General features: G+C 40.6%; 2 protein-coding genes across 7 annotated transcripts in view; one reads left to right on the forward strand and one right to left on the reverse strand.

Annotated features, from left to right (window-relative positions):
* ZNF106 (zinc finger protein 106) overlaps positions 1-8,762 on the forward strand; it is an 82,622-nt gene extending 73,860 nt beyond the window's left edge. For all 5 annotated transcript variants that reach the window (XM_067557913.1, XM_067557917.1, XM_067557914.1 and 2 more), the window contains 3 exons: positions 414-485; positions 1,476-1,622; positions 3,898-8,762. In XM_067557913.1, the coding sequence (XP_067414014.1) occupies positions 414-485; positions 1,476-1,622; positions 3,898-3,954 (276 nt within the window). In that variant the 3' untranslated portion in view covers positions 3,955-8,762. The remainder of the gene's footprint in view (positions 1-413; positions 486-1,475; positions 1,623-3,897) is intronic.
* Positions 8,763-10,035: 1,273 nt separating this feature from the next.
* CAPN3 (calpain 3) overlaps positions 10,036-27,955 on the reverse strand; it is a 53,699-nt gene continuing 35,779 nt past the window's right edge. The window contains exons 17-24 of one of the 2 annotated variants that reach the window (XM_067557920.1): positions 24,337-24,414; positions 22,396-22,453; positions 21,849-21,913; positions 20,825-20,893; positions 18,777-18,855; positions 15,555-15,671; positions 14,573-14,631; positions 10,036-12,129 (exon numbers count right to left, since the gene is read on the reverse strand). In XM_067557920.1, the coding sequence (XP_067414021.1) occupies positions 12,103-12,129; positions 14,573-14,631; positions 15,555-15,671; positions 18,777-18,855; positions 20,825-20,893; positions 21,849-21,913; positions 22,396-22,453; positions 24,337-24,414 (552 nt within the window). In that variant the 3' untranslated portion in view covers positions 10,036-12,102. Of the gene's footprint in view, positions 12,130-14,572; positions 14,632-15,554; positions 15,672-18,776; positions 18,856-20,824; positions 20,894-21,848; positions 21,914-22,395; positions 22,454-23,240; positions 23,811-24,336; positions 24,415-27,955 lie in introns of those variants that run through there. The other variant, XM_067557919.1, reaches the window with a different exon arrangement.

A 27,955-nucleotide genomic window follows, 5' to 3' on the forward strand; every position in this document is an offset into this window, starting at 1 on the left:
AACCATTAGCCATCAGTTTACTGCTGTTTATTAGAGATAAGAAACAACATACTTCTAGATGGTCTGTAAACCAGTATCTAACTGGCTAAGTTCTGGAAATGTTTCAAAAGGCACTCTGTGAGGTTGAACAATAACTTTTTAATTTACCCGTTAAATAACACTACTAAAATTGAAAGGATTTTTACAATGTAATTTACACTATAAGCAGCTTAAAAAAAAATTAAAAAATTTTGTGTGTTTAGTTGGATATGGAAATAGGCAAATGGATTTTCATTCTGGTTCTCAGTACAAATTTGGACGCCTTAAGTGCATAGGCTGTTCACATCATATGTTTCACATTTGGTCTTTTTGTCTGTTATCTCTTTAAAAACGCATCTTTATTGTTTTTCTCTTTCAAAAATTTTCCTTCACAGATCTACACTGGCTGCTACGATGGCAGTGTCCAAGCAGTGAGGCTTAACCTGATGCAGAATTACCGTTGCTGGGTAAAGAACAAAGCATTTCTAGTGTTCCGCTCTTTATCCTCCTTTATTATACTTTCCAGACTAATCTTCTGTGTCTAGTCGGAAATCAGGGGATTGAATTGATTCATTTTCAGGATTTAGAGCAGCCTTTCAGTTTAGCTAGTCGCACATCTTTTTAAACTCCACTGTGAAAATATAGTTTAAGCTCTGTGAGCAACTGCCTTGCCAGGAGCCCTGTAGTATATGTTTTGGGGTTGATTGATTGATGATTGATAGATTTAAAAAAAATCTTTCTCTTCCATTGAATGTTTCAAGGTGAGTGTGTGGAACATGTAACTTCTAAAACAAAAAGCTTTTACTTTACTGCACCCTCTGTGCACAGAAAGAGTTGCACTAATGTTAACGACAGTGTCTTGCATCTAAATCTTTTGTTTTATTTAAAAACAAAAATCTCTTACCTCCTGTTTTTCTGGCCCACTAGATATGCCCAACTGAGCAATGACATGGTGCCATAGAAGTGCACTTTCATTTCTAATGAATTTTCATGCTGGCAAGTTTAATGGCTGTAAAGTTCCATTGACAGCCCATTTGTTTTAGGCTTAGATTAACTAGAAAAGATAATACAGGGCCTTACGCTACTGTCAGTGGAATCATAGGATTAGAAGGAGCCGCATCTAGTCTAACTCCCTGCCAAGATGCAGGATTTGTTGTGGCCAAACCATACAAGACAGATGGCTATCCAGCCTCCTTTTGAAAATCTCCAGTGAAGAAGCTTCCACAATCTCCCAAGGCAGTCTGGAGACATTGCCTCCACACTTCATCCTTCTTCATATCAAACTAGAGAGGCAACGTATGTAAGAAACTCTTTTTGGTAGAATGTTGTTGAGCAACAGGAATTGAAAGCATTATCTAACCTCTCTCTCTCTCCCTCCCTCCCCCCTCTCCCCCGGCCGCCGCCTCTCCCCCCACCTCTCTTCTACCTTGACTTATTACAATACACTCTCCCACTAGTGGCATGGATGTTCACTGATATTTGGAGTTGTGGACCACCTGAAACAACACTTGCTAACAGATCACACCAACCCACATTTTCAGACTCTAAAATGTCGCTGGAAGAACTGTGATGCCTTCTTCACTTCCAGGAAAGGTTCTAAGCAGGTATGTGGTGAATAAATTGGATTTGCATGGTGGTCTGGCAAAAAGTGGATTAAGAAAGTATACGAGATGGTAGAATCTTAGTACACGTTTTGTCCATAGTTGGAGAACTTTCTTATTTTCCACATGGGACCTACTAATGGTCAAATCCTGCTAGCCTCAGTCATGCAGACAGTTTAATAGAATTCAATAACATTATTCATGTAGATAAATCCAGCAGGACTTGACCCTCAATACACAATTCACCATGCAGCCTTAGTCTATTCTGAGACACATGCTCATTTTGAAACCGAGGAAGATATGACAACTTCTTGCTGTGAGTGCCCGCAATGTGGTTGGCATTTTCCAAAAATTATAGATGTCATTGTACCTGTGCTGAGGAATGGAAATTTGCTTTTTTTAAGAAAAGGGCAGTTGTCGTCTTCGTTTTCTTTTTTTAACTGGGTTTTTATTTCATCATTTGCATACCTTACAAGTGGAAAATATTTCTTTTCCCTGGAAGTTTTTCTCCATTTTTGGGAAGCATTCCTTCTTTGAATGGAACTAAAACTAATATGACTGGTTTTGTTTAACAAATTAAATACAGATGATGCAAAGAGATTTTTGCATTGGTATTAGCACAGCTGATAGAACTGTGTTTTCATTGGACAGAACCAAGAAAAGGGAGTACAAGAGTCTGACATTAACTGGATTAAAGTATCAAGGAAGATCTTCCACACTGGGCAATAAAACCATTCTAATTGTAGGCAGTTTAAGCTTTTAGAGACTGCCTTCTTTTTGTTGAATGCTATAAAAAGTACACAATCATGGGAGGTTTGTCTGAGGACTGAAAAGCAGAATTAAAGCCCTTAATCAATTATATACAGTGAAAACAACCCACCAAGAACAAATCTTAATTATAAATTAAACTGGTTTGGAGATGTGAAGGAATATATAATCATAGATCCAGACTGTGCTACCTTCCTCACTTTTTTTTTTAAAGTGGGATAATTCACGGAACAACATATCATTCAACATGAGAAGGGGTGGCAGAATGTAACTCAAATTAGTTGTATGAAAACTGATAATAGCTAGATGTCCATTGAGTTTACTAGTGTTCTTTTTTTATATTTTATACTTCACAAAAAGGATGGGAGTTGGCTTCTAAAAGTATTCATGGCTATAAAGTTGTGCACATAACTAGTGTTTGTAATCATGTGATTTTACCGGTTACCTCTGTTCCCACCTACTGTTTACGCTCCCTTGTTGCATCTTTAATTCCACTATAAGCTCTTTGGGGCTGGAATAATGTCTCCTACATATTTATAGAGTGCCTAACAAGTGACCTTCTCCCTCTATACAGCATCCTAAGGAAGATGATAAATAAGACAAAGCTGATCCCTACAGTATATCACTAGACACTTCCATTCCCATTGGTGACTGTAATCAGAATTCTGATAGCTACACTTATGTTTAAATTAACAGTTGCTAGCAGCATTCTACTAATTTCTCCCTAAATAGTACGGACATGGATTATCTGAGAACCTTGCTAGTTAAATTTTCTATAAACACTCTTTGGAAGCCTTTAGCCTTGGTTTTATAATGCTATTCTACCGTAGTTCTCTTGCGCAGGGTGTTTGGTCCAATGTGAAAAGAGAAAGCAACTGAAGCCTATTAGCAACAACTATGTTTAAAGTGCAGTTGCTTTCCCTTTTTCCCTTGCCCTTTCTTGGTTTACAAAAATAATAGTTATAGCTGCAAATGGGCCTGCTGGTTTAAAAAAAAAAGGGGGGGGGGGAGGAGGGAGGACTTAGGATCAGTCTCTGAGACATGCTGCTGTTTTGAGGGAGTTCCTGTGGGCTGCCATTCATAAAAGAGAGACTCCTGAAGAGCCTGGATTATGTAATAAGGAAACTGGCCTACAGCGGAAAACTAGAATTCCAACTATAGAATGGGTATTGCACACATTTAAGAAAACAACTCTCTTCATACTGAGAAATGAGACTCTACCTCTTAAATGGTATCCTAAAGCACTGACTCTGGAGATCTTAGAACAAATACATCCTTTCTGGTATGGGAGCTTGTGTTTCTTACCTGATTTAAATTGTTTAGGAGATGGGATGTTTTATATTGTACATATTCATGTATTGCTTGCTAGGCACCTTGGTAGGGATGGCATGGTGTTAATATACTCTGCAAGCCAGTGATTTCTTAATTTGTCCAGAATGCTGTCCATTGGGGCTTCTAGAACCCTTTGCATTAGTTCTTTAATGACTTGTTCTCTTTCCTCTCCCTCCAGGATGCTGCAGGACACATTGAAAGACATGCCAAGGATGACAGCAAAATTGATTCATGAAGCTTTTCACCTCCCATATTGGGAAGTAATGTTATACATCAGAACTGTTCCATACATCATCTGTCTCTTACCCCGTCCTCTTTCCTTCTTCTTTTCCTCATTGGAGTGGAAAAAGGGAGTGGGGCCTCTCTGCCTTACTGCAGAGACTGCATGTCACATGCAACTCTGTAGAAATGGGAGTGGCCCATTAACACTCAGATCAAACAGAAGATTTTTGTCCAGTTTTGATTCATCAGCAGACACTCTGAACATCCCCTCGCTTGTCTGCCCATTTGAAGACGTGCATTCTGTGCATCTGAAATTGGGCATTCAGAGGGACACTCAGACTCCAATTAAGCGAGGTGCCAGCGTTCACTAATTCACCTTCAAATGTGAAAGGATTTAACCAAGGCGAGTAATGTTTACCTGACTATTTCATGTTGTATGCAAATCCCACACAGGCTTTAATTTTTTAGCCAATTTTAATAAAATATTTCTAACTAGAAAGACAAAAGTTCTACAGCGAGTTAGCTCTAAGTTTCCAATACAAATTTTGGCTGTCTTCATAAAACTACATGGTATTTTAATGGGAAACTGGAACAAAGTGGTTCCTTTTTTAATGTTAACTGCAATTTATTCTTTGACATTTTTATTATTCATTGTTTAAAGGTTGCTGTAATTGGTAAAATGCACAGTGACTGACTGAATTTCACTGTCCTGCACATGACATTCTCTAAGGAGATTTGTGATGAGGGCAGACATTTTTTTTGTTACAGCAGCAAAGCAGCCAAACTTCTGGCTTTATACTCCCACTTAGTGATCTCTAGTCTTTTAATTTGTTAGAGATCTCAGTGGCAGACGGTACAGAAAGTAAAGCCAGCTTTTTATTTTACATTTTGACACCAGTACAGTACAGTTTATAACTACTACTGTCTTGATACAACACCAGAGTTGGATTCCTGATTTTTGGTAGTTCATTTTGTCAGATTTCAGAACTTATTTTTGTTGCAATCTCGCATAGAATTTTGTTTACTGGCACTGCAATCCTGTCTCTTTATGAAAAGTCAGTTTACTGAGCAGCTATGCAAGCACCACATGTCTGAACACAGCCATTTTGGGTGTTGCTCTGTTTCCAGTGTAAACTGGCTTTATTTGCATGGGCCACATCAGGTTCCCAATCACTCAAGTGTGCAACAAAGAGGGCTGCTACGTGTGGCGCAGGATTTTAGAGTCCAAAGATCTCAAGCAGAAGCTGAGGTACCAAGTGCATATCAGTAGAAGACTTCATTCTACGAATGCTTTTAAGATACCACAGAAAAACTGCCATGGAAGGCCATGTTTGTTGTTTCTAGTGGTCTGATTTTCCTCACTTATTCCTGAGGGAGACTGAAATCTCATTTGTCCTGCAGAAACTGCAGAATAGAAAAGGCTATTTGTGGAATTGGTACCGCTCCCCACCCCCTGCACTTTTTAGGTCATGAGGTGAAGTGAAGGTAGCAAAGGGTGATCTTCCCTCCCTTCTAATAATTACTAGCTCAGTACAGGAAAATAAGAGTTCCCACTAGATGTGCATAGACAAAAGGAAACCTAGTGGCAGAAACTGCTCATTTCATAGGCAAATCCAGAACCTGCTGAAGAGCTTGAATATCTGGTGTCTCTTCAACTAGTGAGGTCAAGGCTTAAATATTCCTAATGCAGATTAATTTAATTTTATAGCCTTGATTTTTGGTAATGGAGAAACCTTTTTGTCCATTGAAATGATTGAGGGAAGCCCTCCACGTACTCTGGCCTGCTACTAAATCAAAGATGTCCCTTCAGTGCATTGAGTCTCTTAAGCTCATTCTTTTATGTTGTGTCTGGCAGAGGGGTGAAAAATCTCTAGCTGCAATATTTTTCTTCAAATTTTACCTCATATATCTCTAACTTTATAAATGGAATACAGTGTCCACTTTTATATCCTGAGCTATAGGAGTCTTCATGTTCCAAAGGCTCTTAAAGAAATAGGTCCTTAATGTATTGCTAGGGTTTCCTGTTGTGAAAAGACTTCTCCAAAGAAAAGCAGTGAATTGCACCAGAGGCCTTGATGTTTTTGCTGTGGTCTGTATATGGAGTATTTTAAGTGCCAGGCTAATTCAGGGGGCTCTGTGGGCAGTGTAACTTTTGTGTGTGAGAGCTGGGATTTTTTGGCAATTCCGTTCACGGTGGAAGAAGTTCAGATTGGTGAAAATCTTAAAACAGAAGGCTGTGGAAGGCTTACAAAGCACCTCCTAAACAACTGATATTCAACCCATAAGAAGGGGGCAAGCAAAGGTGTGGAATAAACAATGTGACTTTTTTAGGATATTCTTAGCAGAATGTGATTGAAGTGAAGGTACAGAGCAATGAGTACTAAGGACAAGCTTGAGTGCAGTGCTGGTACTATTCTGAGGACTGGTGTGTGTGTGCGTGCATATTGTTACTTTTCCTTGTGGTACTTTGCATTCTTTCCCAATTTCTTTAATATGTAGGGAGACTGTCGCTGACTGTGTTTGCAAGAATGTGTGAATGTTCTTTTCACTATATTAAGTGTTGCAAGGCATGCAGTTCTTACACTTTTCGTTTGTGTTCCTGACTACTTATAGGGGTGTGGATTTTTTTTTATTTAGTAAGATGGGAGTGAATAAATATTTCCTACTCTTTTATTTCATTTTAAGACATCGAGTTCTTTCTTTGATGAATTTTTTTTTTTAAACTATCCTCCCAGTGTAGTTGGAACTGATGAAATGTAGCCTTCTATTTATGCCAGAAGGAGAGAACTAACTATGGTTCCCATCTAGGTGCCTATCTTTAGTTGCTTACAAAAGAAACAGATGTTGATATTAGAATTCATGGTGGGCAGGGGAAATTATGTAGCTGGATGAGCTTTAAAAAAGTTTTAGCAGCATATTCATAAATTGTCGCCAGTTACTTTTGGGGTTCAGAGAAAAAGGTCACACCATTTCGCTTCATTGCAGCAAATTACCATGAGAGAAAGCCCTAAGCCACAAAGCTGTCATGAAGATCTGAACTTTGCCAAAATTCTGGGGCATTTGGATCTGGATTCAGTTTGGGCCCATCTATATTTTCCACTTTCCTATCTGTTCAACTGGAACTTTGGGTGGATTTCATTAATGGTCACTTGGATCTTCCAGCCACTAAGAAAACTGCAAGGACAATTGTTGATAAATGAATGTTTCATTATGTCTTTAAATTTAAAATCTGGGTTAATTAGGCAGATATGCTCACACTCTCTGAACCCACACAGGAGACTGACATCTGGCATCCCTCCTCTCAAAAAGAAACTGGAAATTTTGTTGGGAAAGGAGAATATTTGTTGAAAGAGTAGATGTCTCTAGCAAAGCAATACTGCACATCTGAAGTTGTATTTAAGACTGTTTTTGTTTTGGTTTTTCTTGAAAGGAAAGAGTTGAAAATAAAGTAACTAGAATGGAATGAAGTTTTATTTTTTATTTATTTTCTTATATATACTGGTTAAAGGCTGAATAACTTGCTGTGGATGGTGTACAACTAATGTAAGGTAGTTTTGTGGAGTGCATGCCACCATTTTCCCCCTCAACAATACTGATATTTAGCTTATTATTCCATGACTGTCTTCAGTGGTGTAAATGCTCAGAACATGATAGTGTTGCGGTAACATAGGGAATGGGTTATGTATCACAGAAGATAATCTTTCAGGAAATCTTTCCATTGTATATCTTTTTTTTTAAGAATCTGGGAATTCCACATGATGTTCGCCTACTCCACCTCCAATCACAAGGAGGCAAGAGTAAATGAAGAGGCTCTACAAAGTGTTACGTCATCTTCATAGCTATATGCCAAATTGCAACTTATTTGTTCTCAGAAAACAGCAATTAAATTGGCAGACACATTATCAACATTGTTGCTTCTCTGTCCTCTTTTTCCCTACCAATTGCAGGGCTTTAATGGGAGAAATGGCAGCTAGTTGATGATGGCTTAGGCCTCTCCCCTGAGACACCTTAGTTGCTGAGCTTTGATCAGCAAGGACCATTTTAGAGGTCGGGGATTTTTTCATCCATGGCAAAAGAAAACCTTTTGGATGTATTGGTACTAAAAGGCATTACATACCCCAGCTTCTGTTTGTCCTCTTGTGACAAGTGTTTAGAATGCAGATTTAAAAAACGCGTGGTCAAAATATAAGATGATAAATGGAATTCTTTGTCAAAGCCTGTGCTAACCAGCACAAGTTTGGCTGCAAGGTTCTCTACATATTTGCAGACCTTCGCACTGCAGCACTGCTGGATCAAAATAAACAAAGAACAACAAAACCTATAAATGCAAATCAAGTTCTAGCAAACATTGGATGCCTGTGGATAATTCTGTGGTCATGACAAGATGACTTCCCTTTTGTAATTAAACACAAATACAAGATGAAATTTAAAATGTTTTCAGGTGTGTATGGTACTATTGCCTGGATACAGTCCAGATAATCCCAAACTGTAGAATATGCAAGCAAGATGATTGAAATTTTCAGCTATTGTTTGTAAAATATTTATTAGTAAAAATAAAGAGCAAACTGTGTAGGTAAAGTGTTTTTTAATATGTGCCTGCCAGCTTCTCTAACTTCATTTTTTAAAAATGTTAAACCTAGAAGAATGAATGTGGGATAAAACAATGTGGCTTTTAAGTATTTCATCACTAAAGCTGTGTGGATTATATGCACAGAATGACTTGGTCTTTCCTCTTTCATTTTGGTGCAAAGCTGCTGTGAATGTATTAATGGAACTTTATAAAGCAAAAAAAGGAAAAGAAATAAAAGTTCTTTATACTAATATATTCTGTCAGCTTAATTCTTCATTCCGAATGGTATTAATTCCTTCACTGGATAATTTAGAATGGTTTAATCTATCAACTGCGATAGCTCTTGTATTGAATCAGCTGAAAGTGTGATATTAGTCTGTGCTTCCAGCTGGTAAGTAACAACTGAACTTATCAGAGGACTGGAATCCAGATACCCTTGTGTTCTGGTCTGCCTTGCTAGAGTTGCCACGAGACCTTAGGCAAGTTACTTACCCTATCTCTAATATTTAACTACCTCATGTGGATGGTGAGGATTAGTAAATTTTCTTACAGCATTTTGAATATAAAGGCTGACATTTTCAAACCTGGGTGCCTAAAGATAGGCTTGTAACTAGGTAGGCACCTAAATAGATTTTTTTCAAAGGTGCTAAGTGGTAAAATTCAGATCCTGAGAAACAATTTTGTCATTTAGAAGCATAATAAACAAACTTAAACGAGCCTAGTTGCATTGCGTGGAGACTGCTTTAAAAAGACCCAAACAAACCAGTGTCTTGAATGCCATGGTAGAGGTGTATTGACTAAATGATGTGGAGAAATCATTCATGGCCATAAAAATCAGACTGACCTCCAGAAGACTCAAAATTGAAAGTTGAACTAACGCACACTTCAACATGCACATCTTTTTGCTCCTGTGTATTGTGGCACTATTGTTTAGAGATTCCTGCAACATTAAGGAAATATGTAGTGCAATAAGGCGTGTGACAGCCTGAAACTTGCCATAGCTGGCTTAATATCTAGAGTCTAATTTCTTTTTAGGAGTAAGTCTGAGGGAGTATATTGCCTGGATGGCAAATCTCAGAATTATTTTCATAACTTAAAATATTTTTCAATGTCTAAGAATATCAGAAGCTTGAAGCTTCTTTTTTTCTGGAATTTCTGCCATGGTGGAATGCACAAATTTTTGGGCTAATTGTACCAAAATGTTCTGGTGGCTCAGTTCTGCTGTATCCAAGGAATCATGGTTTGTCCAGGAGTACTGGTACCATGCCACATAAAGATGCTGTAATCATGACAAAGCCTAATGTCTTTGGAATTTGTTTTGTTCCTGTATTTGCTCCATCTACTTGTTCTGGATGTTGATTTTGAAGGACTAATTTACAGATGCCTTAAGTTAGAGGGAAACCAATATAAAACCCCAAGACCTTTGCCATATAAGTAGTCTCAAGGCATCCTGTGTACAGGAACATAATTAAGCACTTTCCAGTCTTTCATTTTGCCTCTTTGTTCCTATAAAAAGACAAAGGATCAAACCGCAAGCACAAGTATTTATTAGATTACATACGTAGAACTTATTTATATCTGAATCGCACCAAATTCTATTTTCCCCAAATAGTTACATTGAATGAAGGTGCTTAGTAACCTCTTAACTTACAAATGGATTTGAAGACATCTTTCCAGATAACCCATTTCTACCATTTGTTTGTTGCGTGGTTGCAAAGTAATAGTTTCTCTTTTTAAATCTCCATCTTGGGCATGCTGTCAATCAGTATCACACTGTAAACCCTACACATGAGCCTGCCACTTTGCTGTTTCCAATAGTAGCTATGCAGATATCTAATCCTAATGTTTTGGCCTTTCACTGCTTTGGAGAAAGGAGTTTGAGGTTAGTCTGATAAACTTGCCTTTCTTGCTGTTTAACCTAAACCCAGAAGCTAATGCAGTAGAGAGGAAAACCTCAAGACAGCAGGGTAAATTGATGCTAATTGACAAATCTGCCCTTTTTTAAAAGATGGAAGCTCCTTTCCATCTGACAACTCACTAAGGCTGGTTTATAAACTGTAGTACAGATCCAAAGCTAACACTCAGCTGGTATGAGGAGCAAATAGTTGATACAGTAGAATTGTTCCAGGTTAATGCTAGTATGTCAGATAAAATTTACTTTCTAAGAGTTGCTTTTGTAAAAACAAAGTTGAGACTTATTGTACAAGACCAGAAGTCGCTTACATTAAAGTGCAGTTTTTTAAGCTGAAAACAGGAGGGTGCGGTTTATCTGACATGGGAGCTAAGCAAACTGGCAATTAGCTGCTGGATTCCTTTCTGCTGATAGCCCTAACTCAGGCTGTTGAGGAAGGGTTTTAAATAATACAACAATACACAAAATGGGGTGGTGGATAAAATAACAGAAAGTGCTCCCTTGTTTGTGTAGTAAAAGTGTGTGTCTGTTCTCGATAGTCTTAAGGCACCTTAGTATCCAAATATCAAGATATTCTCAGGTTTGATTTTCAAAAGTGCCTAAGGGAGTTAGTTACTCAATTCCCATTGAAAATGGAGGGGAGTTAAACATTTTTATTTATTTATTTATTTTTTGGTGCCTCATTTGTCTTGTTTTCAACAGGCAGCAAGCCCTTGTGGGCACATAAAATACACCTACTCTTTAATTTAATTAAAAAAAAAAAAAGCTGGGGAGGGAATGTGTTCTTAACTGACATTAGCTACTGTGGATTAAAATAGCAGCAAGGATACAGGACTGCAGCTTTTAACTCAGGTTAATGACTGGAGTTCAGCCCCAGGCTGCCCTGCCAGCTTGAATTTGAGCTGCTAACCCAAGTTAAAAGCCACACTGCAGTGTTTTCACTGCTATTTTAACCCATGGAGATAACCGAGATTAAGAACACATTTTTATTCACCTTTTATTGCAGTGTAGATATACCCATAATGTTCTTGTACAAAATCAACACTGGCTCACTGAGACCTTATATAAAAATACCAGATGGTTCATCATATGAAAAAACACAGGATCAGTGTGATTGATGTTTGTTGTAGTGCTGCTGCTTCACAACATTTACTCAGAGGAACTGAAGAGTGAGAAGATGGCAGTGGTGCCTATAAATCACAGTTGCAGTATAGATCTAATCTCACATAAGGGCAACCATTGACCTGGAATTACTAATCAGGGAGAGGTAGGGAAAATATTTTCCAGTTGCCAGCATAGTATTGGAAAGGCATATGCTCCCTGGGGGAGTGATTGATGGTAACCTTATCATGCCCAAAATGCTTGTTTGATCATCAATAAATTAAATCTTGTTGCAAAATTAAAATGCCAGGAGACATTAATATACTAGTTTTTTAAGGTAGTGAGCTCCCGTCACTCTGCTAAAGCGTATTGCCACTTGCTCCTATATTGTGCCTTCCTGGAGTTCAGCATTGCAGACAGCTTGCATGTTCCACTTGTTCCTTGCTCTCTTGTTGTTAGGAGAGGCAGCTGTGTTGGGAAGTCCTTCATAGTCAGATGATTGTGGCTGGTTGCTTCCAACAGACATCCTGAGCGTATTGGGCAGTATTCATGCACGAGGGAAGGAAGTCCAGGTGCATTTAAGCATACATGGTGAGCTGCAGCCACTGTAAGAAGAGTGAAAATTAAGTAGCGACAAAGTGATTTCAGCATGACTGGAGAACAGCAGACAATTGCCCTTCTCATCATTCACATAACAAAACTCTCTCAGAACTGATGCGCCTGTTACTGCCGGTTCTTGTGTCTATGGACCATAACAAAATGAAACTGCTCAGAGAGACCTCCCATTTTTAAATAAGTATTGCAATGCTTCTGACTTTGCCAGGGTCTGTGTAATCTGGCTGCAGCTAGGGGTGATGATTCACAGCCACATAAGGCTTTTATCCTAGTTCCTCCCCACATCGAAATTCACTCTCAATAGTTGCCCCTTCATGGGTAGGGCCCCTGCTGACTGCACTACTGGCAGCCATTTAATAATGTTCAGATAGCACTCCATAACACATATTAGAAGTGTTCCCCATCCTTTCACTTCTCTCCGTGTCTGCTGTTCCTTTGGGACTGGCTGCTTTTCCTCCCATGTGGTGTTCCCAGGGCCACCTGCTTATATCCAACTGCAACAGGAATTTTGTGGCTGCAAGTTCACAGAGGGGAAGGCAAAGGAACTATGAGCTAACCTATTGTCAGAGAGCAAGAAAATGACTGAACTTCCTGCAGTGAGGACAAGGATTTGATAACTCCCGTTGCTTTTCCTCTCTTCACACCCTCACTCCTACCCCAAAAATGCCAATGTGAGGTCAGAGGAACATTCTCTGGAGCCTGATTCCTTCCCCAAAACACACCCTATGACAATAACCACTTCTAGAAGGGCTTATAAATACATGGACTCCAGATGATGGTGGGAATGGATTTATGCCTATGCCTCAAAATCATGCTTTTATCTGGCTCACTTGGCTTGATCTTCGTCATATAGCAGTTTCTGATCCCCCTCCCAAAGCCCTGTGTCTCCCCAGGAACCAGAAAGGAATGAAGACAAATGCATTTTAGATGGGTTGGAAGTAAAGTAATTTAGAGAGAGCAACTTTCATCCCCAAAATACTTCATGAACCATATAGAAGACAGCCAGAGCCACTGAAATCAGCTATGGAGTTAGAGTATAACTGTCAGCTAACACTCACTATATTATGCAGTATTTTGGGCAGTGGCAATTGTATAAACTTTGTCCCAGGTCACTTGCTCAAACTCCTATCCTAATGCAAAGTGCCAGGAGATCCTCCTTGTTCAACCAGAGCAGATGCAACTTCTCTTTGGGCAAGATTTAAAAAAAAAAAAAAGTGACTTGCATGGAGTAAAAATGCTTAGACCTCATTTTACCTACTATTAAAGGGCGAAGGGCTAAGTTCACCTTGCCATCATCTGAGGCAGTTAATTACAGGGAGTCTAGATATTTCAAGCCAGAAGATTAGACTGTGAAAGTGTGCCTTCAGATAGACTCTTAAAAGCCCTTGGAGTAACTGCAAAATAACTTTTTTTTGGCCTACTCTACATAAAGGTGGTGAGCCAGTGCTTAATTTGTAATGAAAGAGGTGCCAGGGCTCAAGCAATTTTTTTACATTCGTAACTGATGCAGCAAACCTAGAGGTGCCAGGGCTATGAACTGCCAAGCCTCGAGGTGTCAGCTCAAACCTGGCAAGCCCTGGCACAAATTAACCACTGTGTTAACTGTGTTGTTAACTGTCCTTGAATAAAATAAAATTAAGGATGTTTAAATGTACACACTTAGAGGAAAAAGAACTGTTATATAGACAAGGTTTCTCTGCCATATTTTTTCTTCTGTATCTAGTCAAAACCTCAACAGAGTCTAACCTTTTATTCTGCCTTCATTCCAGGGTATACACTATACAAATATTAAACAGAGCTTTGTAACCATAGTACAATAAGCCTCACCTGAGATGGGTAAGTGATAATGGCTAAGCCTGCAATGTCTTTTTCACCCTTCCTTGTTCCTTTGATATATTTTCACTTTCTCTCCAAGCCATTTGAAACAGTTGACTCGTGTTAAACTATGGAACACTGACCCAGTCAGCTGAATTTTAAAAAAGCAAATATCTCATAATGGTGAGATTTTATTTGAGAACTAGGTAGAGGTACCACGGTGGGGTAGGATTATTAGGGTAGGAGATTATTGTCCAAAATATTTTAAATAGTGTTTTTTTATTACATTTCTTTGTAAACTTCTGAAGTTCTTAGATGCACTTAAAATGACAAATTGTAAGGGATTTGGTTTGCTTTCTCACTGTCTAATTTAGCTTATTGATCTAATGGTTTTATAATGCCATACATCACTGTAGCATCTGAGCATCTTCCATGTAAAATTGATAGCAACAGCAAACTCTCTAGCAGACTTCATGGAGTCTCTTATGTTACCATTTGGACAGTAAAGTCAGCTTAATTCTGACAAGACTCCCTTAAGAGTAAGGGTGAGAGAAAGTAATAACAAATTTATCAACCTGGCCGTAGCCCAAAGAAAAATATCTGAGTAAAAGTATTTACCTCCAAAACATTGAGTTTAATGATACCATCTCCATCTTTATCAAAGGCATGGAATGCCCCTAGGGGAAGAAAAATCAATACAAAGTACATAATCACTATGGTAAAAGTGAAGGCCATCCTATGTATAACAAACCAAACTACAAATTCAATCTGTTATATAGAATTGTGCTAATAGTTATTCAGCTACTTGTTAAATGGTTTGTTAAATGTCCCTGCTCTGTTGGCAGCAAGTGCCTGTTGTTTATTTTCTTTTGGATTTATAAGATGTGCCTGTCATGTCACATACTCCTTGAGCCCAAATGTGAAATGATTAAAACAACGTATTGACCCATGGCCACCTCACATATAACCCCATAATCACATCCTTCAAGTGAAAGGCTGAGATAATATGTCAGCCTTACACCAGATACTGTGGCACAACAGATTAAAATTGTCAGAGGAGTGAGTGAGGGAAACAAAATTCATAGTTGGGGACCATTCTGCCTTTAGGATCTGGATATATACAGGGCCAGTTAGCATGGTTATTCTTGCTCATAACTATAGTGACACACAGAAGTGGGAGGAAGCCTGTACCCAAATAATATATGCAGCTGGAAAGAAAGAAGTGCAGATGTTGAAAAATTGTACTCCCAATGGCTAATGATGTTAAGTAGCTGCACTTCTCTCAAATGGTAGCTACCAAATAGCTTTCAATGATAGCCTTATTTATGGAATATCTTATATTGCTGGAGTACTAGTTAATATAAAACAGCCACTGTTGTGAGGGAGCTTACAGAGCCTGAGTCTTAGAGCTTAAAACCATGGAGAAGCACTACAGAACAGATGAAGTTCATTAATGAAGTCATAGCTAATTTTCATAATGGTCTCTGATATTAAGGTTTCAGTAGTGCTTTAGAGCACCTTTTGCGTGGGCCTGACCATGTGCTCCTGTGTGAGAGAGGAATAACACAAGAACTGCAGTAAAAATTGGATAGACACTTACTGAACATTCCTTCCAGTCGCACAAAGCAGCAGATAAAGCTGTCAAAGTCAATGTTCATGTTTTTGTCAGCATAGCGCATTGTAATGATGTCATAGAGCTGCATGTTCAGGCAGAATCCTGAGATGGAAGAGAAACAGAAGACAGCTGTATTTCAGCTCTTGGCACAGTTCTGGTACCAGACAACCACTGAGAAAAAGCTTTGCATGTAGTCATCAATTCATGGGCCTAACCATATATTAAAGGCCTAAGCTGAGTGACACAAGAAAAATAAAAGTGCAGGAAGTTATATTGTGTCAGGTTACTCTCTTAAAAGGAAACAATATTTTGAAACAACTGTTTTACAGTGGCCAAAAATGTGCTCATTACCACCCATTATAGCCGTGAAGAGAAGGTCCTTGCCCCAAAGAGTTTAAAAATCTAATTTACACCCAGGGGCATTTACAAGAGGGCGGGGGGTGTAACCAGGAGCAATTGATGGGGGTACAGAACAACTCTGGGACCGGGGTTGGGAGAGCAAGCTCCTCCTGCCCAGGGCTGCGCCACAGGAGATAACAGCTGCCCCGGACCTGAGCCGTGGGCAGAAAGCCAGCTCCTCTGGCCACAGGGGTTGAGGGGGTAAGAGGGGAAGAGATCCAATTCCTCAAGCCATGGGGAGCACAAAAAGTGTCCCTCCAAAAATGGCCACGTTTTTATTCCTCAGCACACCTCTTTAGACCTGATGCAAAAAGGGGCTGGAGTAACAAAAACTCAGACTGCAGTCAGTGGGGAAAGTAGGTGTTACAATAACAAAAATGTACAGTGGCAAAAAATAAATTAATAAAACATACACGTCCCAGGCTCAGTATTACCCATCTACATACTGTGTAGGAATGTGCAGTTAGTCAACCAGTTCTGCAGACTGGCTTATCAAAGCCTCTTACATGAATTGTGTCTGTTACTGGGGGCTGGCTAAATGCATGCTCATACAGAATATGTAGGCTTTTAATTTTAGGCATGGGTTTATAATTTATTTTAAATGTTATCCCTCTCCTAGTTTAAGTCAGACAAGAATTACTTAAAAAAGATAGGAAAATATTATTTTAGGATAATAATTTTACTAGCAAGAATGAGAGACCTGTCAAATGTACTGTATTCCTGCAGTGTTTAAATCAAAACCCAGGTGTAGTTTTCTTTTTTTGGCCTTGTAAAAAATAAAACATGATGATTGAGGTGCTGCCAAAACCAAAATAGAGCTGCGTGCGCAATGCACAAAATGTTGATGTAGATAATATTACCAGTGTCTTCACATTACGGCTCATAATAAGGTTCATAGTTTCTGAACCATGAAATACTCTCCCTCCCTTAGCTGCAGAGGTGGTAATGGAATTTGTCTGGGGCTGTACAGTCTCTGTGGAAGCAGGTATGCTAATGAGTTTGGGAGAGAAGAAGCAGGACATTTGAAATGCCAGCGTGAATTCTATTTACTTATGCTGAGTGCTTGGGGAGTGGGCAGGGTCAGTTCAGTTTTTTGAAGGGCACTTTCTTATTGCAGGGCAGGTGGAAATTTAAAGGTCCAGCATTATAAAGAAGAGATGAAGGTAGACTCCCTCCCCCACAAATTGGAACAATGGCTTTGTGACTAAGGCACAGGAGTGGGAGTCAAGAGCTCTGGCTCAACTATAGATTCCCTCTGGGATTGTGAGCAAATAACTGAACTGCTCTGTGGCTCAGTTTCCATGTCTGTAAAGTGGAGGATAATGCTGTGCAGGTGGATAAACTTTTCCTGTGCTTTAACTGCATTTGCACAATTTAAAACATCCAAAACAGCTTAAAAGAAGATGAACCGTTACAGCCTGGCTGGAGAGAGGTGCCCTCTGCAAAGCAGCAGAAGCATGTTTGCACTGCAGGATGAGCTGCCTGTGTTTGCCACCCTCTCCTTGCCTGCTCTTGTACTTGTAACTCAGCTGAGGAGTTTTGCTGTTTGAGATGAGTGCAATGCTGCAGGTGGTTTGCCAGAGCAGGGTAGAACTTGCAGCCTCAGTATCTAAAAGCATAATCTGCTACCTGCCTGAGATAAAGGAGTAAACTGTTTAAACCCGATTGGCAATCACCTCATCAACCCTTATGTGACCTAGCCCCCATGGAGAGGTTCTGAATGCCATACTGAGTGGGTCCAGGTTACAGAAGTGGCCAGGCTTCACTTACTAAGGCCGGACAGCAGTGATAAAAGCACTGAAAGATGAAAGGGCAACCAGTCTCCTCCCTTGATATAAGGCAGGCAGGGGATGCCAAGTTGTATGATAACACCTCACAGGGGCAGGGAGGGCTACCAAATATCATACATCTTGCCACCCTGTCACACCTGCCTGCAGCTCAGCAGACATCTCCTGTGCTCAGCTGGGCTGTGGATGAGCTGTAGGAAGAGAACTACTATAGTTCCTCCAAGTCACCAGGGGCCACTGTGGCTTCAGGCAGCCAGGTGTCTTCTCTTGCCTGTCAGTATCAGGCTAGCCAGGAGGGAACTTCCAGGCCCAGAGAAGATGGGGAAGGGGTCCTGGCAGCAATATCAGCAGGAGGAGGTAGGCAGGTGAAGGGAGGAGGGGAGCAGGATGAGGGGACAGAATGTGGGGGCAGGGTAAAGGGGACAAAGGGTGGTTGTCCCAGATTCCACCCACAACAATTCTCCCAGCCTGACTATCTCCAGAACCACTGATTCAGTAGTGCCCTCTGCTGCTTGCTCCTTGTCTCCTCCCTCCCATGCTTGTGAGGTGTGTTAGGAACAGGCCCCTGACTCCGTCACACCACCTGACACTAATTGGAGGGACCCTTGCCGGGGATATAGGAGACTTCCCACTCTTGAGAAATGTCACACATGGCGCTGCACAAAACTTGGTAGCTGTGCTGGGAAATTAATTAATGTTTGTAAAGCTCCCTGAGATCTTTGATGGAGGGTGCACAGAGAAGGCAAAATGTTGTATATCACTGAAAGGTAGAACTGGCAGAACAGAAGATTCAGTCTTCAGAACACAAAGTGTTTTGCTTGCAGCTTGGACCTGTGAAAACTTGTCCACAGCAACAGCTCAGTGTCCAGGTTTTTCTAGGGAGTATTCCTTTAAAAGGCAGCACTGTACTTCTGCTTTTCACTATATAGGTACAGGAAGGGTAGGAACAAGAGGAGAAGGAGGGAGTGGATTTAGATGAACCCCTCTCCAGAAACACAGGGCATTGAATACTGTGCAATACCTGCATCTTTGACTGCATTGCGCATCTCATAACTGTTAATGGTGCCAGAATGATCTGTGTCATAATGTTTGAATATTTTCTGGAAAAGAAAAAATAAATACCAGGAATAAAGTTTTGTAGAAAACTTTTTGTAGAAAAACATTTTGTAGAAAAACAATGCTGGTTGAGTAAGCTGCTAGGGCTAAGATTTTCACCCTAGCACTCTGGCATCTATGTTCAAAGGCTAGACAAGTTCCATACAGAGTAGAGTGGTGGTTAGTTGAAGAATAATTACTCTCTGTGGAATTTGTATATTCCCCCCCCACACACACACATTGAGGCAAGCGCACTTAAAGAATGGTGACACAGCAGTGCAGTTGTAAGGGCTGCTGTATTATGGTAAAGGCTGTCCTTCAGATGAGATGTCCTACCAAGGCCTTTCTTTCCTATGTCTGCTGGCTGCTCAGTTAGAAATTGAAAATCCAGGTCCCTTCACTGAATAATCCCAGTGTCCTGGCTAATATCCCCTTTCTCTATATAAATCAAGTTGGGATTCCCAAATCTCTGGGTGAGCTGTTACAGAGTACATAATGATAGTTACATTTGTTTATATGATCATTGTATTATCATCTAACTCAGTGGTTTTCAACCTGTGGTCTGCAGATCCCTGGGGGCCTGCAGACTCTGTCTAAGATTTTCAAAGGGATCCTCACCTCCATTCAAAATTTTTTAGGGGTTTGCAAATGAAAAGAGGTTGCAAACCACTGATCTAACTTACTGCTTTGTAAATACTTTGGAATATCCATTCTAGAGCATGAGAGGTGCTAAAAACACCAAATCTATTTTGCTCAGTGCTGCATAGCTCAAATTCCTCTGTAAACTGCTTTGGCTGCCAGTAAATAATTCAGTGCCTTAATTTTGATATATGGAAGCTATTCATAATCTAGACTTTAAACACTTGTTAAATTGCCTTTTGCTCTATATCCAGGCCCTGTCAGTTAGGATGGCAAGGTGAGTCTGCTCTCAGTCCCTGAAGATTAGCCACGGGGATGGGAAGTTCGTTGCTGTGGGCTATGTAGAAGTACCCTAAATTCAGTTGTCAGGCCCAGGCTAGGGGCAATCTGTGGAACTCCCCTCTAGAGGTCTATCACAGCTCCTCATTGGTTACCTTTAGATTATATTTCAAGAGCCATCTCTCTTGATTGTTCTAGTCAAGATACTTTTGAGGTGTAACCCTGGCTTTTTCCCCCTCTCTCCTCCCTTCCCACCTTGCACACCATCATTCTATATTTGGGAAAAATCCCTTTAATAGAGGTGTTTGGATGTCTTTGGGACTGTTTGATTTCTCTGTGTTCTTTGTTTTGTCCGATTGTGTACAGTGTTGGGGTTAGCCACTTTATTTTTAATGATTGGTTTTGCACTTTTGTTTGTTATACTGTGAGCATGGGCGGCACATATAAGAGGCTGGTGGAGGCTAAGCCTTCCCCCCAAAAGGCTGGCCATGTAGGAGGGCAAATGGCACAGCTGCAGTGTGGATCATCTCCCTTTGGAGGTGCACCCCTACCAGCCTGCCACCTTTGGAGTGTTGGAAGTGAAGCTCCCTAGAAATGGGGGCCACTGGTGCCCAGATTGTAGCCCCGCCTGCACTCTGAGGCCCCACCCCTACTCGGACTCTTCCCATTGGGGCCCTGATGTCACTCTGCCTCTTCCCCCTACACCTCCCCCACCCACTGCTCGTTCCTCTCTGCCGCTGAGAGAAGCGAGCAGGTAGGCCTCAGGGGATGAGGTGGAGAGGAGCAAGTGACAGGCAGGAGGGAGGGGGCAGGAAGAGGCAGAGTAGGGGCAGGGCCACAGTCTGGGTGCTGGCAGCCCCCCCACACTTCTAGGGAACTTCTGGCGCTTGCGTGTAAGCCTCCCCAAACAGAAGACTCATGCGCCACCTACTATGACTGTGAGTAGATGCTCTGTGGTACTCAGAAAGAGGACTATTTTGGTGGAATAGTTATGTGAACATTACCTCTATGGAAGAAGTACAGAAAAAGGAAAACACAATAAGCTTTTAACAATACCTGCCAGCTTTTAATCTTATCCCAGAGGTGTCGAAACTCCTGGAAGTTTATCTTCCCTGAACCATCTGTCTGTGATGTGAGAGTTCAGGTTAAAAACATTTTTTTTAAAGGAAAATGATCAAAACTCAGGTCAGAGTCCATTTCAAGCGGATATAAAATCCAGTTCAGGATTTTTAAATTATTATTAGAGGTGGGTGAATGGTGCAGAAAAGTACTTTATGAACACTTGTTAATTCTGAATTACATTTAATTTCATATTCATAAAGTGCCTTTACTAGATGCAGAGCTCCTGAATTTGGTAGGAGAGGGGCTCCCTGGACACCTTTCAAAGGATGAAGGATTGAGGTGTTCTAATGGGGTCTTTTCAAATATGAATATTTACACATGAAGTGGCCAATATATATATATATATATATATTTGTTTAAACCAGCTAAGATTCATCCTGAAGAATAAAGCTCCTTCTGTTTGTTTGTATTTTCTCTCTCTCTTTAAAAAAATCCACCAAAACTACCTTGGAAATCCTATTCAACACTATTAAGGTTTTATAGTTATGCAGGCAGGTTGCATTTCCAACTTAACTCTGTCCTCTGAAGTACGTGCATTATAATCTTCTTTAATTACTTGATCACACATTATATATCACATACAATATATTATACAGTTTTTCTACCTAAAATGAACGTGCCATATTGTAGTACTGTATATTATAGTGCATGCTCTGAGACTATAAAAACCTGTATATAAAAATTATATAGTAAGATGTACTTAGCATGTTACAAATTAAGTGTAAGAGGAAATAGTGAAATTTTGCTGTATAAACGATAGCTTCATTAGATACGATTTAAAAAAAAAGAAAAGATCTAATCTTTATGCTTCAGGACAAAAGCTAACTAACTGCCAAATTAGCCATCTGTAATGAGCTGGTTATTCCATAATTGTTCACTCTGGAGTTTCTTCTGTTTTCAACTGAAGCATGTGGTATTGGCCACTGTCATTTAATCATCTATGATTTGAGAAGGATACATCCATTAAGGCAATCATGCTGCGGCAGGACTCCAGCGCAAACCCTTCTGTCTTCAGGTATTTATCTGAAAGCAATGATCCCAAATGAATAAATCGTACAAGTCAGATGTGACGCTATTCAAAGTACAAACTAAATTTACCTCTGACACCTTCCAAGAAATGTGAGAGAGAAACTGACAGGCACTCAGTGCTATTGCTATTCCAAATTAGGGCTGAACTTTCTTCATCTCACATGGACTAGATTATCCCATGCAGTGCAGTGAGTGAATCTCACATTCCTCAGTCCTGGAACTAATACAGCAGTGATGTGAGAACTCAGTCCCAGACTGAAGGGAAAGGGCACTAACGTGTGCAAGTTCAGCCTGCTGGAGTCCCAACTGGGAATTTCACTACAGTGACACTAGGAAATTCTTAAACCTTAAGCCATAAGTGACATCAAGAGGGCACCGGTGTGAAAATGACACTGCAGGCGATGTTACGATTAGAGAGTTCCTTGCTTGATAATATTCAAGGACTGATGGGGATGTAGAAAAAAGCTCAAACTCACGTTTTTTTAGAACGTTATTCAGAACATTTCTGAGTTCGTCAGCACTGATCTCCATGTCCTGGACAGAGAATGCCAGAAATGATAATATTCAGTATGGAGCAGAAAGGGTTGCGAGCATGGTTTTCTTATTAACATTAAATTTTTGTCATGGTGATTTTAGGTGCTGGAATATGCTGGTAGCTGAGAAAGTACAGATATTGGCCCAAATCCTTGGCTGGACTGTTGGCCACATATTGGTAGAAATAATAATAATAAAAAGGCTGGTGTAGCTGGCCACAAGAAGATTAAAAGATTAAAGGACAACTTAAAAGATCCCCCTGCACTGGAGTCAAGCTGCCTTTATCAGCTGCTGTGCCACCCTCCCCATCCATCTGTTGGCATGGGAGCACAGCTATCCCAGGCTCGCTTGCATCCTGAGGATCCAAGTTAAAGCATCTCTATTTTAAGTAGGGGAATGATCAGCCCCACAGCTGGCCCAAGATCAAATTATTGCCCAAGTTGTGCGCTATGTGCTCCTTTGTGGACTCTGAGGATCAGAGCTATTCCTGGAGAGTGAAACTAAGGCAAAAATATCTCATTGGGCCTGATGGTCGCCTTACTTTTATAAGTCTAAAATCAGAAGTAACTCCACAGACGTCAATGGAATTACATGGGTGCAAATCAGTGAAAGAAAGAACCATCAGGCCTATTAGCACTGTGTACTCTGGCCAGGGAAACTGCTGACATCCTTCCAACAAAACCTGTTTAAATGTGCTTTGCTGGAAAGGTCCTTTGCTAGCTAGTTTAGGCAGGATTATGTTAATCGTCTGGAACAACTCTATCCTTGAGTCATACTGAGTTCAAACCTTGTAAAATCCAGTTCAGATGTCTTAATGCTGGAATAGGGATTGTGGGTATGTGTGTGTGCATATGTCCAAATGAAGGTATTTTCTTTTTTTTTGTCTTGTCTCTAACACGCCTTCTTTCCCTCCTACATTCCTGCTTGTCATTATTTAACTCTGTTTAAAAAATAGTACTATTTTTAGAAGAATAAGTGTAAAATCTCTAGTGAAAAACAAATTACTCAGGCAAGAAACAGCTTCCCCTTCACAAGTTTTAGAACTTCTGATTTCCCAGTGTTATTTTTCTGTCAGGCAGAAATATGTAATTTAATTTTTCTGAATTTTTAAAGTCAGTTTCATTCTGGTGCTGTACAGAGACTGATCCTCTTGCTACAGAACAGATACAGAATCAGAAGGGGCAGTTCAAGTTTTTTCTCCACAACCCTGCTCTGGAGAGACCTGTCTGTAGGGATGAGAGAGGGTGTAATTTATTCTGTGCCATTCAAACCATCACCTCACTGCTGAGACACAGAACCAGATGACAAACAGTACTAATTAAGTAGTCACCTGTCTTCTGGGAACTAGATTGAACCCATCAACTCATTTCATACAGGCTACTGAATAGTCATTAGATGAACAGTCAGTTAGTTCATGTCAAGAGCAACACGGTTCAGATCATAACCAATGAGCTAAAGGTGAAAGGTTTTCTATCTCATTACCAGACTACCAAAACGCTGCAGTTGTTTGATCTGTTTCTATTTTTAATTTCCACAATTAAGCACGCACTGAGGAGTATTTTTAGCATGTTTATACATGTTAAGTGAAGCCGGTCAAGAAACTCCATATAATCTCACATACTAGCAATGAGGCACAAAGCCAGCTTTAAATAAAGCTCTCTCTTACTTGGCAAAAAGACTAAACATTGACAAGATATGGTTCCAAAACTACATTTAGGCCTCAGGGTTGCAGTGTATTACTGGACTGTGATTTGCTTTTGCTTGGCTTGCAGGAGAACTGACAGAGTTTCAAGTGTGTTTTGAATCTGTATGACCGTTGATTTAACTGCTCACAAGGTTAGTTGGTTGGGAGAAGTAGAAAATTGGACTGATTGTGTACTCACATCCCCAGCAATCTGCTGGAATATATTCCTGAACTGCTTCTCTTCCTCACTGTCCTTGTCAGCATTCGTTGGAGTGGGCTGCAAAGACACAAATGTAAAGATTGATGGGCTGGTGTCAGGGCTGTTGGAAAGAGAGGGTGATCTCAGGGGCTGGATCCATCACTCACTTGTGACTGTCTGACAACTCATGAGGAATTTGGAATTGATTTGAGTAACATTTCAGTTCTCTTTTCCCAGTGGTGTACCAGGGAGGGGTGGAGGGTGATGGGAGGGGGCCATGCCCTGGGCGCTGGCCTGGGAGGTCACCGGCCAGACCCTCCTCGAAAGAGCCATCCCCCGCTGACATCCCTGGCGGATGCGCCGAACCAAGCTCAGGCCTGCCGGTGGCCAAGGGCTCCCGCTGCGGGGGGGAGTGAACATCCTCCCGGCCCCTCTGCCACCGTGCTGGGCATGAGGGAGCCATGGGGACCCCGGCCACACAGAGGCCAAGCAGCTCCACCCCCACTGTCAGACAGCCCGGAGGCATCTGCTCCTGTCACTTCCGCTACCCACAGCACCTGCCACCCCACAGTGGGGGGAGGACTGGGGAACAGCGGAAACAGGGCCACAGTCCCTCCCCCCACGGGGCGCTGCTGCCAATGGGAGGGCGGGGGGGAGGAGACGCAAATACAAGTATTGGCACCCAGGCACCGGAGACTCACAGTACGCCACTGCCTTTTCCCTCCCCCACAGAATAGACCTTTTCCTATTTCAGGATCATTCCTTTGGGAACTGCTGCTCTGGAGAGCAGAATGCTCTTCAGCAGGGAGATGCCATGGAGCTTGTTACATTTTCCTGGTGGCCTTTGCAGAGCTGACTGGATGTACCACCTTTCTGTAAGGCCTTCTGAAGAAAGTTGTGCTAATGTCCTACGTGTTACAGATAAAAAATATCTACCAGTCATTCAGTCCGTTCACCAGGAGCAAGTAGTTTGTTTCTACAGCACATTTTGTAGTGCGTTGTCTAGTCTAGTTTGAAGTATGCCAAGGGACAAGCCTTCCCGTCAGGAGACTATTCCACAGTTTACGAGGGCTGTTGGAAATTTGTCTAATGATTAGTAGATTTCAAAATGTTTCAAAATGTTTTCTAATAACCATCATGCAGGTTTACTTGCTTAACTTCATCCCATTGCTCTTTTTTATCCCTTTAAACACTTACTTTCACTCCTTGATGTTTACCTTCAAATATTTTATTTCCTTTGCTATAAAAGGAGGTATTTGGAATGTGCCCATTGTGGGGAGGTCTGCTCTTGGGTAAAGTGCACTTTACTCTGACAAGCTCTGGTAATGCAAATGCCCCTTAACCCATCTGCTGATTATAGGAATTGCAGATATCTTTCAAGGGTGTTTTCATGTGTAGATTGCCTTTGGCAGAATATTTCATGATGCAGCCTCTGTTTGATAGCCTCCCACTTTTTCTTACACATGCAGACAAGTCTGAGTATTTCCAGAGGCAAATTACTAAAATGTCTCTAAAAAGGAAGTGCACATTTTAGATATAATTTTGTCTGCTGTTGAGTTATGCTAATTATATATTAAATTAAAATGAGAGTTTCCTTTTTGTAGCTGTGTTAAAAACAAGAGATAGATCATATGTGGCTACCACTCAACCATAGACATCCCCTAAAATCCCAAAGCAAAATAGCCATATTTTCCATGCAGCAAAACCAAAGCTCTGGCTCTGAACAACCCTGATGTTGGTTCAGTGCCTGAGCATTGCTGCTTAGATCCTTCTCTACTGCTTTATGGAGACTGAAATTAGAGTAATTCTCTAGCGGTAAACTCTGAATCCTCCAAGGTTTCTATCTCTAATAGCCAGAGAAAGGAAAAGGAAATACATGTATAATCAATTCTACTCATTCTTGTCCCACCTGCCCCCAGTGCAGTCTGGGTGGGATTCACTTTTTCAGTACACAGACCCCTATTGTAGAATCCAGATGCTTCATCTGCCCAGTGGAAAGTTTATAAGAACAACTCAAGTCTTCTGTCTCTTGAACCTTTCTGTAGGTTTGGTTATTTGTTTGATGAGCCTATGAATATATAAACAAGACTTTCTTCCTCTAATTATTAAACTAAATCACAGCAGAGGCTATTGTGTTAGGAAGTAATGATACTACAAAGGAGAAAGCTATGCCACTAATATATTAGGGCTGGAAAGGGAAAAATAAGAACCCAACCATGTGTAAAAACGGCAGCTTTGGGTGACCTGATTGTAACTTGGTAACCTCCCAACTTAATATGTGGTCCTGCGGTACAGCTAAACTAAACTGTGTTGTATTATGTTCTTGAACAGTATTGGAATCCTGTAAAGTCCAAAGCTGTAGGATGATTTGGAGATATAGTTTAAAACAGTGTTTTCACCACTACAATGCAACTTCATATATGTCAGAAGACAACTGTATTGTAACTGGCCCCCCACCATCATAGTAGTTGTGGGAGATAGGACCTAGAGCCTATGATTGAAATTCTCCTTGCAACAACTATTTATATATGGTTATTAGTAGTAGTGTTCTAGCATGTTTTTTCATGACCATTGTGGAGAGGATTTTAAACTGTTATAAAACTGTGCTACAGAGCCTATGGCTACTTAGAGGGATGCTAGAGAATAGTTTGGCTAGCATACTTTTCAGGAAGACAATTCTTGAATGCAGGTCTATACTCAGACCTTGCTACTATCAATTCTGTTCAGACTGTGCTAGTATCAACTACATATAAATCATACTGGATATAGGTCAGGTCTTTACAAGGCTGTACCATGATTATAACACAATTTGATTCCTTCTGCACAATGTATAATGGTGTTAGGGTACTACTGCATTATAAAATACAATGCTGATACAATCACAGTAGAAATTATACTGTAGAGAGGCCTTGGTAATCAACAGAAGCGTCTTGAAGTCTATATCAGTTGATTTTCTACACGCTGCGTGTACAACAGATGCTGTTACAGGGAGATTGATCAGCAATTGATTGAATTACTTCTCTAATTGTAAAGGTGTCATCTTGCACAGTCTAGATCAGTGGTTCTTAACCTTTCCAAACTACTGTACCCTGAAGCCTGAGTCCCACCCCCACGGGGCTGAGGCATGTAACTTAGTTTCATGGCGCCCCTGTGGCTCCAGGCAATTGCCTTTCTTGCCACCCCCAATACCAGCTCTGCACTTGCGACCCCTCTAAACCCCCAGGTTAAGAAACACTGGTCTAGATCATCACAAAAGATCAACGTTTACTATCAAACTAATCACTCTTGCCAACATAGATATAAAATCATTGAAGGGATGATCTCTTCCCTCTCAAATTCAATATATCCACCTAAATGACTGAAAGTTCTAATGCAGTGTAGTTGTAGCTGTGTCAATCCCTGGCTATTAGAGAGATAAGGTGGATGAGGTAATCCTTTTATTGGACCAACTCTCTCTCACTAACAGGAGATCCAATAAAAGATATTATCTCACCCACCTTGTCTCTCTGAAATGTATAAATTAGATAGAATTATGATTTAATAAACAGTTAGTTTTAAAAGGGCTTTCCTAATCTCATAATTCTCAGTTTCCTTGCCACATCCAGTCACTTCCTCATCC

This window comes from Emydura macquarii, unplaced genomic scaffold (genome assembly GCF_026122565.2).
Source record: "Emydura macquarii macquarii isolate MOO-44397 ecotype Brisbane River unplaced genomic scaffold, CSIRO-AGI_Emac_v2 contig_1876, whole genome shotgun sequence".
Classification (NCBI taxonomy): domain Eukaryota; kingdom Metazoa; phylum Chordata; order Testudines; family Chelidae; genus Emydura; species Emydura macquarii.